Source organism: Drosophila nasuta, chromosome 3 (assembly GCF_023558535.2).
Source record: "Drosophila nasuta strain 15112-1781.00 chromosome 3, ASM2355853v1, whole genome shotgun sequence".
Taxonomy (NCBI): Eukaryota; Metazoa; Arthropoda; class Insecta; order Diptera; family Drosophilidae; genus Drosophila; species Drosophila nasuta.
The window spans coordinates 7,522,979-7,543,887 of NC_083457.1; the positions used below are offsets into that span (position 1 = coordinate 7,522,979).

Consider the following 20,909-nt stretch of genomic DNA (forward strand, 5'->3'; position numbering starts at 1 on the left):
TGGAACATGTCCCAAAATAACTAAAAAACAATGTTTAAATAAAATAAAATAAAAATCACAGAAAGGGAAAATAATAATAATGAGTAAAATTCTGTTGTTTACTTAAGCCATTGCAAATTTGTTCTTATGCAGCTGTGCAAACATTTATCTTTGGGAAATAATATTTCGTAAAAGTATTATAATTCTTTCATGTTATAGCAAAAAAAAAATAAAAATGTTAATACACACAATTATGTTTATAGTAAGTACTCCCCAATTATTCACTTATAATTCACTTCTCATTATCGAAACTGTGAAATTCCGAAAGCTAATCGAATTTGTTGTTCGCCTCAGTGGACTTTGATTGAAAGGCACGACAATAACAATCACTTTCACTAGCAATGCCAACAGCAACAACCATTTACCAATAGAATGCCGACACATTTGTGTGTGCAAATAAAAAACCGATTATTATAGATTGATTATCTTCAGCAGGGGACACGATCATAATCGCAGCTGTAGAGGCTTCAACTAAAGCACAACATCAACTATTAGATTGAGTAATCTTATCACCACTATGGAGAGCACCTAATACTACATAGATGTTCTGTGTGTGTGTATTGCGACAGGACAGGGCCTAATGAGAGGCCAATTTGCAATTGGCCGGAGAGCACAACAACCACAACAACGAGCACAATCTCGCCGCATTGGGGGCTGATCGTTGTGGGGCTGTGGATCACGCTCGCAGTGTGTCTCGCGTTTCCGTGCCGTGAACAACGTCAAAATTGTGCGCATTTAAAAATAAACTTTGGCAAAAGTCAAATAAAAACGTGCGCATATAAATAAACTCAATAAATGTACGCAACTCTACGCACATTACACATAAACAATTGAGAGCCATGGGCAGCAGCACCGAAGCACCACCGCCGGCAACACCAGCCACAACAACAACAACACCCACGATCGATATACAAAATCCTTCGATGAATACCAAAGCTGATCCTGATGAAATTACGCTCGATTACATACTGAAGCATATTGGACAATTCGGACGCTTTCAGCTGGTCATCTTTCTGCTGATCTGTTTGCCAATGATGTTTCATGCCATGTTCTCCGTGACGTATGTTTTCACGGCTGGCACTGTGGTGCACAGGTGAATATTGCTGCCGGCAGTTCGTGAGTTCAGATGGCGTCTAACCTAAGTACAACTTCGAATCAACAGATGTAATATTACAGAGTGTGATGGACCCGATAGCCGATATGAGGAGCCGTGGACAGAGTATAGCATACCAAAGAATGGCAAGGATATGGATAGATGTAATCGCTATGAAAATGCTCAACTTTCCAGCTGGAATCAATCGCAGGATATTTGTACACTCGATAATTATAATAGTCAGAAAATCGAGAGTTGTCCCAACAATGAGTTCGTTTTCTACAACGAAGAAATTACGATTTCCAATGACGTGAGTATCAAAGTTCCTTTCGCGATTAACCACGTCAACGAGACTATGGGGGCTCCGAGACTTATCAGCCAATAAATGCCAGACTCTGACAAACATGGACTTTGATAATAAGTCATCCGATTTCTGCACATTCCACTGGACCAACTGATTTTACAGTAACAAAGAAAATAGTCTGATCGAGAAAGTCTGTCTAAAATTCATTTGCTAAACTTGTAAACGAAGCTTATCCAAAGTGTTTACGAGTTCAATGACTCAAATTTAATCTTTCACGATCGTCGTTGGTCAGTTATGTATATACTCAAATGGGGCCTAGACGATTAACTAATTGTGATAAGAACTGAACAGACAGCTGCTAGTCATTAACTCATTAACTATAAGAGTTTTATAGCGTAAGTACAGAAGCCTATTTTCAACATTTTAGGGTTGGAATCCAGCACTTTATTATTTTTATATGGATATGAATTAATTGATTTTTCCTAACTAAACTCAAGTATTTTCTTAATTAGTACGAAGTAATATTGGAACTTCTTTATCATTTAGTATAAAGTAATGTTGATTAATCAGCTGAACCAGCAGATCTTCGTAGACCTTCGAAAGTTGAGTGAACCCTTTGATATAAATAATTTTAAAACACGATTAAAAAAGCTGTAATAAAAATGAGTTAAAATGTGTATTCAAAAATAAGCAAAAGATGCTATTAATCTATAAACCTTTAACTCTACAGCTATAATTGATTAAAACTTATTAGGCTACAAAGTTGAAAATATGTAGATTTGCATCTCTAGAAATAAAAAATCTAATACCCATGACTTTCAGATAAAATGACTTATCTAAAATTTGAGGACCATTCTTGACCTTCCCCTATGGAATTCCTATTATACTATATATCATCTCTAAGAAGAAGCATAAGATATGGATGTGGAATTGTGTTGATAAAATTGTTTATGTTGTTTAATATAAACAGCTGTTGCTCAAGTGTGCTTGATAAGCGCAAGATATAATCTAGTTCCAACAGATACAAGATGTCTACGTCACACATCTGAGGCTAGTCTGAGCGGTGTCTGGACAACGAGCTGTCATACAATTTTCAGGGGCAACAGCAATTGCGAAATGCTAGTCCAAGTACGGGTTTGAGTAGCAGTTGCATGAACACTTTTTTAGATTAGATATGCAAACGAGAACGAATCACATAAGCCGCAGACAAACTGGCTACTCAAGTGAATAATGAGCAGCGGAATAAATCTATTGTCACACTTATTTAATGCAAAAAAACTTTTCCAGTAAACTTACGAATAGATTTCCATTGTTGCGGTTTCTTAATCGCCACTCGGCATCTTCATCTTTATTTATAGTTTGGTATTTACTGCGACGATGAATGGAAACTATCACTTGTGGGCACAATCAACAATCTCGGACAATTCTTTGGAATACCCCTTGGAGGTCTTGTGGCTGATCGGTAACATTTTTCCCACACCATTTAAATGTGCAAGTAATATATCTTCCATTTGTAAATGCAGCTATGGACGCAGCTTCTCTATTGCATTGGGTGGCACTTTGGGTGCCATTCTGGGTATTGTGCGCTCCTTCTCGCCCAGCTATGTTTGGTTCCTGATCTTTGAGTTCCTCGACAACATGACGAGCAGCACACTCTACTCGACGTGCTTCGTCATTGGCATTGAACTAGTGGGCCCCAAGCGTCGTGTGCTGGCCTGCAGCGTCATCACAATCTTTTATGCAGTGGGCGAAGTGGCCTTGGCCATGTTTGCCAAGACCTTTCTCAATTGGCGAAGCCTGCTGCAAATCGCCTATGGACCATCGTTCATATTGGTCGCCTACTTTTGGATTCTGCCCGAGAGTGTGCGCTGGCTGTTGAGCGTGGGTAAGGAGGAGCGTGCCAAGAATATTCTGCGCAAAGCGGCCACGGTGAATAAGCGCAAGTTGTCTGAGAGTGTGCTGGACAAATTGGTTATAGCCAATCAGGAGAAACTGCAACAGTCCGAGGAGAGTAAATTCCCTATTCGCGAGGCATTCAAAAACTTCAAATGGCGCATTGCCAACTGCTCCTTGTGCTGGATCGTTCATGTGCTTGTCTACTATGGACTCAGCTTGAATGTGGTGCTGCTGGATGGCGACAAGTACAATAATTTCGCATTCATAGCGCTCGTCGAGATTCCTGGCTTCTTTTTGCCTCTGCTAATCATGGATCGCTTTGGCAGACGTTACTCTTTGTGCGGTTTAATGCTCCTCAGTGGCATCTGCTGCATTGGCACCATATTTGTTGCCGGAGATGAGAATGTCTGGCAGCTTGTGCTCTTCTTGATTGGCAAGCTGACCATCACGGCCAGTTTTCAGGTTCTCTACTTCTTTGCCTCGGAGATCTTTCCGACCAATCTCAGAAATAGTCTGCTCAGCTTCTGCTCGATGATGGGAAGATTTGGTTCAATGCTTGCACCACAGACTCCCCTGCTGGTAAGTTTAAGCCACATCCATCTTGATAGTCATACTTATACTTTCATTTCGATTTAGGCCAAGTATTATTCGAATGCTCCCGCCATTCTGTTTGCCTGCGCTGCCATCTTCAGCGGGTTGCTAACTCTCTTCTTCCCCGAGACCACAAATCTTGTGTTGCCCACAACGTTAAAGGAAGCGGATGCCATTGGAGTCAAGAAGAAGCCCTCGCAGGGCAAAGAACTCAACTTATCTGCATAGAAGTACCGATTATAAATATAGCGATTTTAGTATTAAGCTCAAAAACAAGACAATTGAAAGACATATCCATTGTATATTATGAAATATACTCTATTTTAAATATAAACGTAAATCCAAGTTTTTTTTATTATTGATTTCCTCAAATACAATCTTAAATTATACGATATTTTTATAGCACATTCACAATCTTTTGTATAAGGATGTTTAACATTTATCAGAACTGATTTCTAAATACTATTTAGAAATTAGTTACTTTTTAAATAGGAATGTTCTTTTGAAATTATAAAGGTTACATTATTTCAACAAAATGATTATTTTACGTTCATTTGCAAATTTAGGAAAGGTAGTAATCCAAATATTGAGACTACAATAATATTTCATGATAACTTTTGTAAGCTAAAATAAAGCACGAACGACATTTTAGAATTTCAGAGGAACATTTCAGGAACGATATACATAGTTCCATATTCAACGCTGTAGCTTTGTTTATAGGTCTAATATAATAAGTTGATGGCACTTGTAAAAAAAAAAATGATTTTCTCGTGTAATAATGTTTAATAATACTAAACTGTACTAATATTAATGGAGGCACTGGACATGTAGAACTAACATAAAAAAAATCTACGTGACAATTAACAAATTGCATTTTACACGAAACTCATTGAAGTTCTCTGATTCAATTGCTCTGGGAAAAGAATTGTGTAATGGATTTGTTACCTGGTGTGGAATTGAGAGTGCTACTCATCTGTTTCTTGGCAGCTGGAGATATTTTCTTGTTGCTTGAGGTAGTTATGGTACGCACCTCCAACTGGTTGAGTTCACGCTGTAATTTCTTAGCAATATGATAATCCAAATGCTCAGGCATATCCACACTTTTAATGTATGTCTTGCACTCTGAGCAGAGTTCCATTTGCACTCCACTGGAACTTGCAGGAGGTTCGGGTTGTTTGGCGGTTAAAAATTTCGTTATACTATTGACAGGCTTTACTGTAGTTGTTGCCACTGTTGTTCCGGCACTTTTCTTTGATTTCTTAGATGGTGCCTTTGCTGTAGGTGATGGAGACGCTGTAGTTGTGGTTTCAAGTCGACTTCGTTGCATTTCTTCACGCTGTTCGACGCGCAGCTGACGGCTCAACTGTTGGGCAAAGTGATGATCACGATGCGTTTGCAATGCTTTGATATCGTCGGGTATTTGAGCTTCACACTCATCGCATTTTATCATCTTGATTAGATCGCCGCGTATCTCTGGCATTGCAAATTCGGCATAGCTGCTCTTGTAGTCGCTGTTTGGTACTGAATCGCTGGAATTAACCTGTTCGAATTTACGTTTCGATGTTGAGGGCTGTTTCTCAGACTCTGGTTGCTCTTGAGCACTTGATTCGATCTCGTCTAGCTCAGCTGCCAATCCCTGCATATCAGCCGAGTCATCATCCTCAGATGACTTATTCAATTGCTCCGTTGATTTCTTTTCCTCTTTGCGCTGCTGCAAATATTTGGCAAAGAAACTCCCCTTAAATTCAGGTGGTGTGGAAATTGGAGCAGCTTTCTCTTCTGTTGCTTCTTTTGCAACAGAGACTTCAATAAGTTTACGCTTGTATTGTTCAAAGAAGCTTTTCTTTTGTGGAGCAACATCCTCGACTTCTGCTGTACTTATTTGTGGCTCTGGGTCAACACCATTCGATTCCGATTCTTTAGCTTCTCCTTCGGCTTCATTAACAATTTTTGTTTCGCTTTTCTTCGATTGCAAATAGTTCGCAAAAAATCCCTTCATTTTAGCCTCATCAGTTTGCTTAGGTTTCTGCTCCACGATCACTTTTTCAATCACTTTTTCTACACCGTCCTCCACGCTGATGCGACGCTTCTTGGCTGCCTGATTGGCGAACATTGTTTGTAGACTATTCTGTGCATTTGATGCGCTTTCAAATTTTCCCACGCTGATGCCCAAGAATTTAATAGCATTGTTGAGGGCGGATTCACTACCAACGCGAAGAAATGTCTTTGTATTGGCTTTTATCAGCTCCAAGGCTTGTTTAGTCAGCGTCTCCTGATCGCTCTGCGTAATGGCTGTGGAACGAGAGCTAGCCACTTCGTTGCCATCAATGTCCTGCACATACTGCACAACCATTTGCTTCGCCTTGCGATTGTTTTCAATGAAATCCTTCTCCAATCGATCATTGATCTCGCTTGCCAGTTCGCTTAGCCAATGCTGCAAGGTCTTGAGACCCGTGATGTTGTTGCGACCAGGAAACTTTTTGCAGCATCCGATACTTTTGGAGTAGAAACGTGGTGTGACGGCTTCCAAATCAATGCCTCGCGCAATGTTGTGTAACCATGTGCTGTAGTTGAATGTGTTAATGAAATAAAGCTCATATTCAATGCTGATCTTTACTTGCCCGCTCTTATCATCCAACTTGCGTTGCAGTTCCGATTCGCTGTACTTGAGCACCTGGCCGAGAAACTTAACACCCAGCGTCTCGCAAACTGTCTCGCCAAATTTGCCACCCATGCCCTTAATTTTTCCAACGGGCAGCTGGTCAAACAGCGCAGGAATCTCTGCCAGTGGTAGAATGGTCTGCTTATTGGGTTTATTCATTCCAGCCGCCAGTTTCGCAAGAATTTTATTGTGTGCAATGCCAGCGGAGCATTCGTAGCCAGTCTCCGCTTTGACTGCAGCACGCACTTCACCGGCAATACAAGCGCCAATCAAGAGACGCAGATCGCTTTGCCGCACGGCAGGCAAATCATTGGGATCGTAGGAGAGCATAAAGCGCTCATCATCCATATAGGGATTGGAAAATCGATTAGTGATCTTATTCACATACTCTCCGATGTTATCATAGCCAACGGCGTGACAATTGACCAGTTCCTGTGGCTGCAGTGCAAAGGCCCCCTGCAATCCAAAGAGGGGACTTAGAATAAACAGAAACTGATTAGCCTGAAGTAGCGTCTCACCGTCTGCAGCTGCTCCACACGCTGGTTGACGGTTTCAGTGATGTCTAAATAAGCCTCATCCACCGAAGCGCGTTCCAGCAGCTGAGTGAAACGTTGCAGGACATTGGCCACTTCCTTACCCGCATCGCGGTATTTGCTTGTATCGGCTTTCTCACGGATATTCGGCACCCGGCAGAGGATGATATCGTGACATAGTGCCTTGGCCTCATCGCCCCGCATGTGTCGCGTAACACCTTTGGCGCGGGCAGCATAGTTAACGGCAATGATGCCGCCTCCACGCCAGGCATTGTATTGAACGACAGCTAAAGGTTTACCTTGGTATTCGGGTTGTTGTTTTACCTCGACTTGGCAGAAGAAACAATCCATATCCACCAGGAGGACGACGCGATCGTATTTGTTTTGCATGCCAACAAAGGCACGTGTTGAGCTACTCATGATTTAACAATTTTGTTTACATTTTCTTGCATTTAAACCATGTTGTTGAAATTGCGCGTTTAATTTCGCAACCAACAAGCGCCGGCAACAGCTGAGCATAGTCGCGAGAAGGACAACTATAGTTCTGTAGGTGCCAGTGTTGTGAAGCTGCATGTTACAAGCGCGACTGACGAAGCGGGAATCTTCACATTTAAATATTAAGGCTGGCATAATAATTTAAAGTAGATAAGCAATATAAGAACGACCTCCAAACATATGCGCAATAAGTTATTAGAAAAGCAGCAGTACAAAATAATTCAAGTGAACTTACATGTCATGTGCCTGGCATCAACAGAATCAACTGGTGCTGCCAGACTTCTAATGGAACCAGCTGTTTTGTGGTCAAGCAACTCCATTAACACCGTGGCAACGTTGGCATTGAAAAAGAATGTAAACAGGCAGATTTAGTCTAATTAGTGTGTTTTCCAAGCAACATCATTGAATTTTCTTTGTGAAAAATGAGTGACTAAGAATTTTCCAAAATGTCGACAACGAATATAAACTAAACGCAATAAAACTGGAAGCCGACAACATTGCTTATTCCGCTGGAATACTAATTGTACGAAAAATGTTTGAATAATTAAAGCCAAAGTGACAAACAATTAAGAATTTTAATGCAGCATTAGTGTAAATAGCTTTATAAACTGCAATTTTGTTTAATATGTTCAACTTGCGGCATATTATATAAAGTTTTGGCAACAGCTTAACTATTGATTTTTACGAATGCCGCTTGCCAAATACTGCAACACACACCCAACACACACAAATCTGAATATTGCAAGAGTGTGGGTGAGAGTGTATGTGTGTGTGTGTATACAGATATGTTCATTTTGGGTTAATGCACGCATTCGTATTTATTATCAGAACAATTATCGATTTGCGTTTGACCCAAGACCTTTAGTGGCGACTGGTCAAAAATAGAATATTTCGTGTCTTGCTTTGATCTATTTCCGGTTTGGTGTTTTGCCGGTTGAGAGGGGGGCTTTAAGTTGTGGGTGCGTCGAAATATATAGTATACTGCGAAGGTTACATTCCTTTGACACTCTTGATTCCATCCAGTGTTTTATGCGTGTGTGACAATTTATGGCTTAATTAGGTAAACTCACGTTGACCCTGCCCAGCCCAACTCAACTCGAGTGGTATTCATCTACTTGACTATAGTATATGTATTTATTGCATGCCTAAATCCTGTGACAGCTCCTGCTGTTGCGGGGTGTGTAATAGGCGTGTATGTATGTGAGTGATGTGCGTGGGAGTGTTTTGTATATGTATTTGAATATTGTTGTGACCTAATTTCGCTGGGTAAACGATTAAAGGCAACCGGATGTGGCAGGTGCAGCACTGACCTGTATTAATATATCATGTCATGCCCATCAAAAATCACTTAACGATTTGTATTCGAGTCGCCCATTCACAATAAATAATTACCTGTTTTTTATAGGCAGCTAAAACTAAGAATGAATGACAAATATTCCGAGCTTCACTTAGCAAATTCATAAAATCGTAAATCGTAATACCGTTAACACACTTTTGGCGATAGTAAATATAAGAATTTCCTTTTGTAATTTACCTATTTTTATTGCTAGTTAAATATTTATTGGCATAATTCTGTATTATCGAAATTTAAAATTCCAAGTATTCTATTCTTTATTTTTTATTTTTGAATAATTTTATTTGCACTTAAAATAAATTGTATACAATACAAATTAAAAATTAAAATCTTAGAATGTAACCAATTATAAAATATAATTTACATGTTATAATAAAAATTTGAAAATATGATTAAAAAAATTTAACAAATATTGAAAATTTGTATAAAAAAAGCAAAAAATTTTATAGAAATTCAAATATTTAATACTTTTTCATAATTAAAAGAATTTAGTTTAAAATACTTATTAGTTATTTATTAATAATGAAAATTACAGAAATGGAGTATTTTTGTAATTATATTTTGCACACATTTTTATTTTTAGAATTTAATGGCGTCATTAATTTTGATAGAGTCGTAATATTGAATACCCCTCTTTACAATAAGTGATAATGCGTGTGTGTGTGGGTGTATTTCCGTATTTGATTAGCTTCTGCGACCCGCATATTAATGCAGAATGAGTTATTAAAATTCATTTCAATTAAATGGTGGTAATTTAAGATGACAAACCCTCCCTCTCTACTAGTGCTACTAGAATTACTGGCCGCATATCCCAAACTCTACAACATAAAAAAAAACACAATTATGCTAATGGTTCATGCCAACGAGAACAGCAAGAGCAACAGCAACAGAGTCAGAGTCACAACCATTGCCACTTGACCGAGCAGAAGCAACCCACTCAGTCTCAGTCTCGTTCTCAGTCTGAGTACTCGTCAGCACTCAGACGGTCGTCATCGTTGTCGCATTTTTGGGAGGTATTCAGAAGCTAGCAGCTAGTCACACAGTCGAGACAGTCGCAGATGAACGCCGGTCGATGAAGTCACTGGGGCGTTATATCGCACATTCACATTCGCATTGTTGTCAACCGATTTTTATGACTATTGTTCTTTTTACGCGATTTGTTTGCAGAGAACGACTTGGCCATGGTGAAGATATTGCAGGCATACAATTTTGCAAAGCAGCAGACTTATGCACTCAATGGCGACATCCTGGCAGCCACCTTAATTGGCAACAATCGCATCGCCATCAGCAGCGCCGAGCAGTTCATCGAGATCTATGACATTGCTGGCAAGCAGTTGCATTTATCTGAACAGCAGGATTATGTACCGCAGGAGGATACATCTACAAGAGATGCAACAGCTTCTCCGCCGCCAGCCGTAGATGAGCGCATGCCAGCCAGATATACGCTGGCCACAGTTGGCGAGGTGGTGCAGCTCATCTACTGTGAAGCGGGTAAGTTGAATCCCACTGCCTCCTTGCTTATATTAATATATTTTCTTTGTTTCAGGCAAATACTTGCTTACCCTGGAAAAGGAGCAGGCTGGCAGTCCAGTGCACTCGAATAGCACCAGCATTAGCTGCACATCGAGCAGCAACAGCAACACAGTTTGCTCCGAGGATGACACCAAAATGTTTGTACGCATCTATGCGAACTTTTGGAAGTTTCCCGATGCCAAGCTGAATGAGTTGCCCATCACCATACGCATTGCATCGATGACAACACCCAAGACGCCGCTGGTGGAGAGCATTGATGTGATTGAGCTGCCGCTGCGCAGTCCACCAGAGTTGGTGCAATGCTGTCAAACCTCGGGCAACATCATCGTGAGCAGCAGGGATCGTATCTATCTGTACGAATATACACAGTGTGTGCATGAAAATACACAGCCGCGATTTTCCTTCATCGATTTCCTACCCTTCAAGTTCTTTGTGCAACTGAACTTTGTGCCATTACGTCTGTGTCTAGCCGAGAATGTGATCGCCTGTCTAAGTCATCGCTATTGTGTAGCTTTCAAAGTCGTGGATGCATTAACTAGCAAAGCAGCAGCAGCAACGGCGCATGATTTAAGCTGCCTGGACAACGATTATGCTGGCGATGAGCCACTGTCCGAGTCACTCAGCTTGGGTAGCAAGGCGAGTGCAGCGGCTGTCAGCAGCACGCACAGCCAGCATAGCTGTGAGAGTGACTCGCTGCAATCCTCAAGCAGCGCCAAACCTGCACTGATTAATGGAACTGGTTTGGCTGGACGCACGCCACTGGATTTTAATGTGGCACGACTAGTGAATACTGCATACGGGCGTGAATTTGAGCCGGAGTTGCGTTCGCAGTGGGACCAGTGTGAGAACGGCGGCGGTCGCGGTGGCGGTCAGGAAGACAATGCGCAAGAGATAACCATAGCTCCGCAACGTGCAGCGGATATTAAAATCAAGCTGATCAACGAGGCAAAGGCCATGAATGTGCGCGGCATTGCAGCCGGAGGAAGCAATGCTTTAGAGGATGCTTCGGTGCAGTATGATGTGCGAAAGTTGCTGCAAATCTGCATGAAGTCCTCTGAACCGCAGTCCCGGGTCTTGGACATATTGCGTTGTATGGATTTGAAGGCGATTTACCAGCGTAGCAGCGAACAGCAAATGGAGGAGGACGACGAGTACGACATGGGTAATCAGCAGGTGCCCAGTGCAGTGACCACATTCAAGCACGTCAATCGTCGCACATTGAAGTCCTCGCAGCATCAGCGATGCATTGGACATGCGCTGCTCGTGGCCAGCAGCGTTGATGGCTATTTGTATCAGTTCTGTGCCCAGGGCAAGTGGTACAGTGAGAACGAGAAGCCTGTGGCCAGCTATAGCTTTACAGCGCCCGTGTTGCAAGTGCATCTCAATGATTATGTTGTCTATGCGGTTACCTCGGAGTCTGTGGAAACGCACACTTCTCGCATTGGCCATAAGCTGTTCCACAATCGCTTCGAGTACCCGAGCATTGGTGGCCTGTTCCCAGAGGAATCTTCGCCAGATGTTAGCTCAGCAATTGCAGTTATTGGACTGGCCGCCTTTATGCATGTGCAGTTTGTCTGTGTCAATCGAGAGCAGCTGGTGCTAATCACAAATGCCGCGCTTGAGCTGCACAAGCGGCGCAGCACTGGCGACGTGGCTGTGGTGCAGGTGAAGCGCAACATTGCCGCCAGATTTCTAGCTGAAGCAAAGGCTAAGCACAGCAGTTTGCTGAGAAGCAGTAGCACAGCTGCCCAATCTTCGGTGATCAACGAATGGACACTGTACAGTCTGGAGGTGCCGAAGGTGGAGCACATTATTGAGGATCTCGAGGGTATTGCCGAATCGTATCGCAGTGCGAGTCACTCGAATTTCTTTGATCTTATGGAGGAGGCTCACGTTATGTTGCGGCTGAGTCTTACACTCCAAGGCGAGCGTCTAAGTCCGGAGCGGGAGCAGGAGCTGCGCAAGATGTTTGTCGCCAATTGCAGGAAGCTAGCTGACTTTTCCATACGGTAAGGATTATGTCGTTAAAGCCCTTAAAGACAATTAAGTTAATAGTTAATCTAGGATATATTTTATATGATTCGCGTTAACAATCTAAATGTTTTTATCGAAAAACTTTAAAAATAATTCTTAATTTTTAAATTCCTAAAACTTAAAACTGCATAATGCCAACTTGAATTGCCTAAAACCTTTTATTGTTATGAAATTGTAATGGAGTTTTATATTTAATTTGAGTTTAAAATTGATATAAGCTACTATCAAAATACCTTACCTTACGGACCTTGATTTAAAAATGTTTTTATTTTGTACCCTTACAGCTCCAATAAGCAGGAGGTTTATCTGCAAGCCACCGGTTTCTATAAAATGTGTCAGCTGCAGTTGGTGGACATTTTCAACAACTATATTACGCAATTCGAGGACAACAAGACGGATGTCGAGACTTCGCAGCTAGTTGGTCTAATTTACACAGTTAAACTATTTCTGCTTGGACTCGGTACAGACCGTCGCAAATCTTCGTTTTTGCATCAAACCGTGCCGCCATACTTTACACCCGCTCGTGTCATTCAACAAGGCTACAAGCAGGTTCCACTTTCATTGGAGTTCCTCAACATGTTTATTAAGCATGCACCTGCAGATATACCCCACATAATGCTTGGTTCACCAGTTGTGGCGGATGCCATGAGCGGTGAATTGATCAACTATCTAAAGTACTTGGATACGCTGTAAGTTGTAATTGGATAAGTCAGTTAAACTTCGAATCAAACTCATTTCTTTTTACAGAACACCTGATGAGAATTTGCTTTTGGCAGTGACAGCTTGTCGCATGTCCAATTACCTGCTGGCCCAGGAGACAATCACCAGGTCAACGCGTCGCAGCTTGGCCACAGCATTGATTAGGAATAAGAACGTGCTCTTCGATGACAGCACTGTGCTCTATCAACGACGTCAGCAAGTGGAGCAGCAGAATCCAACACAGTTAACAACTTGCAAGCGCTCGCGCCGTGGAGCCGCACCAGCAAAGGGTAAATCTTCAGGCGGAGGCGCTGCAACACCAACACCTAGTGCCATTGTTTCTTTTTCGGATTTCTGCGAAACGATTCTGTTGGCCAACGAGCAGCCTGCATTGATTGAGGCCATAAGTGATGCCTTCATTCATGCGTTGTGCATTGAGCACAGCATAACGTTGGACGTGGTGCTGCAACTGTTCCTCAACTACATTGCCTCGCATATTGGACAGAAAGGTTATCAGACCTCGCAAAAGGTGTTTGTCAGCATCTTGCAAGTCTATTACTATGATCTCTACGATGTGAGCTCATCGCTGCAGCCGCATGAGGTGCGTTCGCAAACGCCGCCACAGCTAGATGATGATTACGATGACGAATGCAGCAGTTCGCGTGCACCTTCGATACACAGCGAAGCGGATGTTCAATCACTGTCTAGTTCGTGTGCCAGTTCGGTGCCCGATGAGCGATCCATTAGTGGACGACAGCAGCGAATTGTGTACGATCAGTTGCAGGATCAACAAGGCGGATCATCGCCCTATCAAAAGCGTAGCTCAAACGCATCACTATCACAACCGCAACCGGATGATGACATGGCTGCAACTAATCTCAAAGGTCTTAAGATACTATTCCGCATGTATATGGGACGCTTGAAGTCGCTGAGTGATCTCATTACGGATCTGCAGTCCGCTGATGTAGAGCAGCAAAGTAGTCGCGAAGAGTTCCTCAATCTGCGCATGGAATGCATTGCATATATGGTGGGCCTGTCACCGAATTATTGCACCAAGCCAAGTGTACGCAATGTCAATGATCCACTATCGAACAAATTGGTATTTGTGCCATATATACCTGATTATAAGCTGCCAGAGGGCGAGGAATTCGAGCGGCATATCAATGCCTATGTTCGACCAATTCCCTGTCTTCTGGAAAGGCCGCAATACTTGAATCGTTTGCCACCCTTTGAGCGAAGCGACTTTAGTTATCCCAAAAAGGATGAAGGCGAGTTTGAAGTGCGCTTTACGGGCTGGCACAATGAATTGCTGACTTTGACTCTTAAGATTCAAAGTCTGTTGGCATCCAGCAAGGTTCATCGTGAGATCATCTCCGAGTTTCTGGCATTTATACAGAAAGCACAGCACTTAATTGGCATTGATAGTTTCTTGGTAATAATATTACCAAAGAACTTGGCCATCAATTATATGCTAAGCTTTTGTCCGGCGTATTTGTGGCAGTATGGCAAGGTGAGCATATCCTATTGTAACGAAATTTGTATAGCAAGCATTTATTTTTTTTATATTGTCTGTCAGTCCTGTGGCTTCACTCCAAAACATTGGGAATCGCTATTAAGGAAGATACTTAGCAAACAGGATTCTTTGCCGAATTGGAAAACACATATTGCAGGTTTGTAACATAATACAAATTTTGTTTTTAATATAATATAATTAAAATATATGTCTACTATACAGAGATTCTCAATAATCTGGTAACGGAGCTTAGCTTTGAGGAGCTGCTGCAATGCTTCCCCAGCGAAGTCATACAGAATCGGAATACAGCACAATATTTTGCCAAGGAATTTGCGGAAACTTGCGTTCTGTATGAGCACGAGCAATTGGTATTCAAGACACCTGAGCATGCAGCCGATAGCAGAGATCACTTACCGATGGATAACATTGATGAGGATAATGTGTTTGAGCTTACATTAAGAAAGGCTGTTGCCAAACAGCGCAGCATTGCATTGCGTTCGATGATCGAGTCGACAGGAACTCAGCTGTTTGATGCTACCAGTAATCCCATGTATAATCTATGAGTAATCTGGGTTTAGCCAGATCGGTTTTTTTTTTAACTACTTGAAACAAAATATTATCACATTGCAATTTGACAAGATTGACATAGAGACATATTGAAACCGGAAAGCATTTTGCGAATTGAGGGCGAACGTATTAAGATCACTTTATAAACCGCACTGTATATGTGTATTTATATATTTGTGTGAGTCGAGTTATTATTGTAACCTTTATAATTAAGCATTATTTATTGATATTTTGTTTGACACAAACGCAACATTTCGATATACATATAAATATAGTAGTTGTTATAGTGAAGATTTACGATCTTAAGTAGGTTGTACCTTAGAAGTAGGCACTCTTATGCAGTATTCATTAGTGACACGCCATATAAACCAGTTAAGTGCTGATCACATCAAATAATTTATCGCAGATTTAATATCTGTATTTTACTAGATGACACATGCTTTACTTATGCATAACTAAGTTCTCATTTAGCTTTAGTAATATTAATATTACCATATATTATCTATATTGTATTCTTAACTGAACTATCTCTCTATCTTTTACACTCGAAACACATACACTCCAACATCAAGTGATATTTTTTAAATTCTTGCATATACTTTAAAAATAAAGGAATATGAATTGTATTTAATTACGTTTTGTTTTTTAATGTTCCAGCAAATTTCACAGACTTTAATAACAGTCAGTAAAATAATGATTTACTTATGGCGGCGTTGTGCAATGCTTTGTCAATAGTTTTTGGCACTTCAATATAATGTATTTAAGTCGAAACTGAAATCGTTCAGTCAGCGCAATCATGACAAGTTAGAAAGCTACAGTCGAGTGTGCTCGACTGTGAGATACCCGCTACCCATTTTGAATAAAAGCAAAATATTGCGGTATTATTTTCAAAATATACCGAAAATACTACAAGAAATACTAAAATTATACCCAATGGTATATTTGGTATATTCAAAATATACCATAGATGGCAATATACTAGATTGTCGGATAAAGTAACTAAGAACGCCAGTAAGTAGGCGATTTTGCCCATACAAAAGTATTTCATTAATACCTTACACAAATTTTGTCTGATCGCAACCAAATTTTCATAAATACTATAGTTATTATTGTATACACAAAAATTCGCAGCTCTAACTTTAAAATTACGCTTGTTATTCGATTTTATTTTTAATTTGCTGGGGCGGAAGGGGCATGACAAAAATTTGAAACAAACTTAATCTGCGTGCAAACATAACAAATGCTGTCGAAAAAAAATATAGCTTTATCTCTTATAGTCTCTGAGATCTAGGTGTTCATACGGACGGACGGACAGACAGACAGACGGACATGACTAGATCGTCTCGGCTATTGACGCTGATCAAGAATGTATATACTTTATAGGGTCGGAGATGCCTCCTTCTACCTGTTACGTACATTGCCTGTCGGCATAAAGTTATAATACCCTTCTATTCTATGGGTAGCGGGTATAAAAATATTACAGTTCAAGCCAAGTATTGTAAATCGAATTTTTTACAAAATGTACATACATGTAAGTTAATAATATGTTAATATGTGTCGTATATTTCTTCCCTGGTATTTTTAACTATGCTCAGACTCTTTCGACAATATTTTTTTTTTGCATAACCATACATATCATCAATTGTAGAATAAAGCATTCATTGAAATCGTTTATTAGGCTCGCAAGTTCATTAGCCCCGCAAATCGGTGAGAATTGCATTAGAGACTGAAATACTCAGAATATAGAGAATACTTGCGAGATCTAAACAATAATGAAGCTTCAGCTGCCGCGACAAGCATTAATGGCCTGATGTCGGCGTGTAGTTAATAGAAAACGTGCGAAAATCTTGTGGAAAATCTGGTGCCCCACCCCGCTCCGCCGCCTTCAACATTGTGAATCAGTCACTTAAGTGATCGCTGTGTTCGCCAAGCCGAGCTGAATTCAGTCTGCCGGAGACGGAGCTGATGGAAGCATGGAACATCATGAGATCAAGTCAAACACTGACAAGCAAAAGCCAGTAGACGTCGAACCGAGAAAGGACAATATTCTGGATGCGTTGATCATTAACATCGGACAATGTGGACGCTTTCAAATTATCAACTATGTGATGCTCTGCCTGCCTATCATTTGCAACGCCGTCTACTCATTATCCTATGTGTTCACAGCCAGTAGTGTGGGCCACAGGTAAGTAGAGGTTAATCTTGTAAATTAAAACTTCATTTTACATATTCGCTTTTAGGTGTAGCATAAGTGAATGTGATAATCTTACTAGCAAATTTATTGAGCCTTGGCTAAACTTCTCGATACCAGAGAATAATGGTAAATGGGATGATTGTGAGCATTATGAAGCATTGTCGGGCATGAAAGGACCTTGTGAAGCTCGCTTTTTTTAACAGCACTCGTAGAGTTGCTTGCGATGCGGGCTACAAATTTAAGGATAGAGAGAATACTATATCAAGGGAGGTAAGACTCTTATCAAAATGAGTAAAAAAATTCTGTATTTAGTTTTATACTTCAAAATCCATTTTCTAAGCTGTGCATTTTCGCATACAATGTAATATGTACTGTCAGAGAACCTAAAACTATAATTATAGAAACACTTAAACTATTTTGTGATGTTTTGGTACAACCCCTGAAACTATATTCATTATTTCAGTTTGACATCTTTTGCTCAGATAAATGGAAACTTTCGATGGTCGGAACTGTCAACAATGTTGGACAATTCGTGGGCATACCATTGGGTGGATATCTATCAGATCGGTAAGTGTATCTCAATTATTAAAAAATGTTATATTAAATTAGATTTAATCTTCAAGCTATGGTCGCAAATTAATACTTGTTATTACTGGAGTATTGAGTGCACTGTGTGGACTAGCGAGATCTTATGCTCCCGATTACTATACTTTCCTATCGTTTGAATTTTTGGATATGACTGTGGGCAGCACATTGTATCCCACAGCATTTTTTACTGGCAATCGAATTTGTTGGTCCCAAACATCGAGTGGTAGCCGCAACGTTCATTAGCTCCACCTACGGTCTGGCAGAGGCGGGAATGGGATATCTGGCTGGTTATATTCTAGATTGGCGAGTGCTGCTCCGATTACTTTACACTCCAGCATTGCTGCATCTTATTTTCATTTGCTATCTGCCCGAGAGTGTACGCTGGTTGCTCAGTCAATCGAGGGAAGAGGACGCCATTCACACTTTGCGACGAGTTGCACGAATCAATCAGCGATCTTTGCCAGAAGATCAGCTTAACGAGTTGATACGAACCAATCGTGAATTAGTGGCTAGTTCGAAAGCAACTCAAGGTCATTACAGTGCTAAACAGATCTTTAGTGCACTTGGTTTGCGCATTGCACAGTGCTGTTTCTTATGGTTCACCAACACTTTAATCACTCTAGGATTAACCCTCAACTCCGTTGGATTGAGTGAAAATAAATTCCAGAATTTCAGCATGATGGGATTTATGCAGTTGCCGGGCATCGTGCTTAGCATGCTGTTAATGCATCGCATTGGACGTCGTTGGACCCTAAGCATGTTCCTCAGCTCTTCTGCTGTTCTACTGCTGACAATGGCACTTTTTGCAGAAGGTAATTGATAATTGACAATAGAAAATACAATATTTTTATGTTCCGCTTAAGTAAAATTTAAATCCAAATTTTGTAAATTTTATTTGCAATGCATTTCCAATATATTACAATGAACTCAAAAGTATTCTTGCAATATCAACTTTCAATACTTATAAAAGCAATGGTCCAAGGCTTCCATAAACACGTTTTCAAAAACTACTTTTTGATTGTGATTAATGAGTTTAACACGAATTTTTTGAGTTCACTGCTTGATTTATTGATTAAAATACTTTTTGGCTGAAATTTTGATACGATTTTAAGGGGAAATCAAGTTAATTGTTTTTAATTGTTTTTTATTTTCAGATTATCCCTCATTTGCTGGGCCACTCTACTTTCTAGCAAAAATGACTTCAACTGGCAGCTTTATGGTTTTGTACTTTTTTACCTCAGAAATATTTCCGACCAGTTGCCGCAACAGTTTGCTTTCATTCTGTTCCATGGTGGGTCGCTTTGGTTCCATGTTGGCGCCACAAACCCCTTTATTGGTATGTAATACTAGTGTAATCTACTCTTATGACTTTTATAATCTATTGATTATTTTAGATAAACTACTATAAGTATGCGCCACATTTGCTGTTTGCCACATTTGGTTTGCTGGCCTCGGTGATTGCCATGTTTTTTCCCGAAACAGCTAATAAAGTATTACCTACAACGTTGGAGGAAGCACGTGCCTTGGACAGAAGTCAGCAAATGAAACAAACAAAAATTTCCAAAGTCTCAAAAACTGCTGTATAATCATTTAAAATTTGTCAGAGACTTGGTTTCAATTTAATATTGTAAATATTTGTCATATTTGTCGTCGCATAGAATGACAAGTGAAAATATCAAATGGTCAACATTCGATTGCCAAATATAGCATTCAGATCGTATTAGTAGTTGTTGTAATAAGAGATTTATATTCGATGTTAGGAACTGAGAGAACTTGAAGCTTAGGGTCTTATCTAATCTGAGTGTATTTTGGGTACAAGATAGAAATTCATTTCAGTGTTAAATCGTAATAAAATAACCACTGCTATTTCCTTAATAAAACGTTATTGATTTCTAATAAATTCTTCAGTATTTGTCATTGATTTATCGTAGATCCAATCATTAGTACCTAGTAACTTTAATCTTTATTATTGCGACTCACTGAATGAAATACAAATATTTCAAATATTTGTAATCAATTCATTTGCTATTAAAGTGATAATTTATTAATGACGATCCAGCTTGTCCCGAAATTATTATAGTATTCACTTGTATGAACATATATTGCGTCAAATGTTTTTGCACTTACCCTTTTTTTGCTGCCGTTCAAAGTTCATTTATTGAATTCCCACGATACTTTCCTATAGATACACCTCAACAGGTAATATTTATCTCTTTGTTGACTCATTCATAAATGCATGTTTCGCTAGACAGACAGCAACAGCTGCTAACACCAGCTATCGGGTTGGAAGGCGCTTTCTGATAAAAAAAAAAATCAATTGGAAGAGCGAAATTGTTGTATTTACATTTCGATTATACGTATTTGATATCAATCAGCAGTCGACTAATGAAGCCGTTAAGGGTCGTCAAAGCAGACAGTAAATGCGTTGAGTACACATCATTAACTATGAAATAGTAGACCAGACTAGTTGATAAGGTCAAGATAAGAGCAGACGAGAACGAAAGAGAGAGCGAGCTGCGGACGAAGAGTGAAGAGCAGATGACTAAACGAATTTAACCGACTGAGCTGAGAGCGGATCTTATACATACATGAAGCGTGCACGCCATCAAGTGTCGTAATCAACCGAAGGCAAATCAAAACAGAAAACAGAAACAGAGAGGAAAGCGAAAAAAAGTAAACGAAATTTTCGAAGATAATCTGTTTTCTGATGCTTAAAACAAAAACCTCTTTCCAACTATTTTTAGAAAATCTCTCTTCATTTAGATTGAATATGATCGGTACTGAATTTTACTATTTCAAATACTACAAACCAAA

The 20,909-nt window shown here is 40.1% G+C and overlaps 4 protein-coding genes across 4 annotated transcripts; 3 read left to right on the top strand and 1 right to left on the bottom strand.

Moving 5' to 3' along the window:
- The first annotated feature begins 707 nt into the window (after positions 1–707).
- Positions 708–4,263, top strand: LOC132792021 (organic cation transporter protein). The gene is made up of 5 exons (XM_060801218.1): positions 708–1,132; positions 1,202–1,442; positions 2,795–2,898; positions 2,960–3,911; positions 3,969–4,263. The coding sequence occupies exons 1-5, from the start codon at positions 879–881 to the stop codon at positions 4,149–4,151; spliced, it is 1,734 nt and encodes a 577-aa protein (XP_060657201.1). The 5' UTR covers positions 708–878; the 3' UTR covers positions 4,152–4,263.
- Positions 4,264–4,298: 35 nt separating this feature from the next.
- On the bottom strand, positions 4,299–7,719 carry LOC132792016 (DNA polymerase eta). Its single transcript, XM_060801204.1, has 3 exons — positions 7,104–7,719; positions 6,545–7,041; positions 4,299–6,487 (listed from the first exon to the last, which is right to left on the bottom strand). Exons 1-3 carry the CDS (start codon positions 7,536–7,538, stop codon positions 4,828–4,830), a joined length of 2,592 nt encoding a protein of 863 aa, XP_060657187.1. The 5' UTR covers positions 7,539–7,719; the 3' UTR covers positions 4,299–4,827.
- A 190-nt stretch (positions 7,720–7,909) lies between these two features.
- LOC132792015 (uncharacterized) lies at positions 7,910–15,309 on the top strand. Its single transcript, XM_060801202.1, has 7 exons — positions 7,910–8,136; positions 10,135–10,458; positions 10,514–12,509; positions 12,819–13,223; positions 13,282–14,743; positions 14,810–14,903; positions 14,969–15,309. The coding sequence occupies exons 2-7, from the start codon at positions 10,149–10,151 to the stop codon at positions 15,307–15,309; spliced, it is 4,608 nt and encodes a 1,535-aa protein (XP_060657185.1). The 5' UTR covers positions 7,910–8,136; positions 10,135–10,148.
- Positions 15,310–17,286: 1,977 nt separating this feature from the next.
- Positions 17,287–19,960, top strand: LOC132793450 (solute carrier family 22 member 7-like). The gene is given in 8 exon segments (XM_060803378.1): positions 17,287–17,498; positions 17,554–17,633; positions 17,677–17,777; positions 17,971–18,074; positions 18,131–18,275; positions 18,277–18,907; positions 19,250–19,431; positions 19,490–19,960. Coding segments are annotated over 8 exon segments (1,647 nt in total). The 3' UTR covers positions 19,682–19,960.
- Positions 19,961–20,909: the final 949 nt, after the last annotated feature.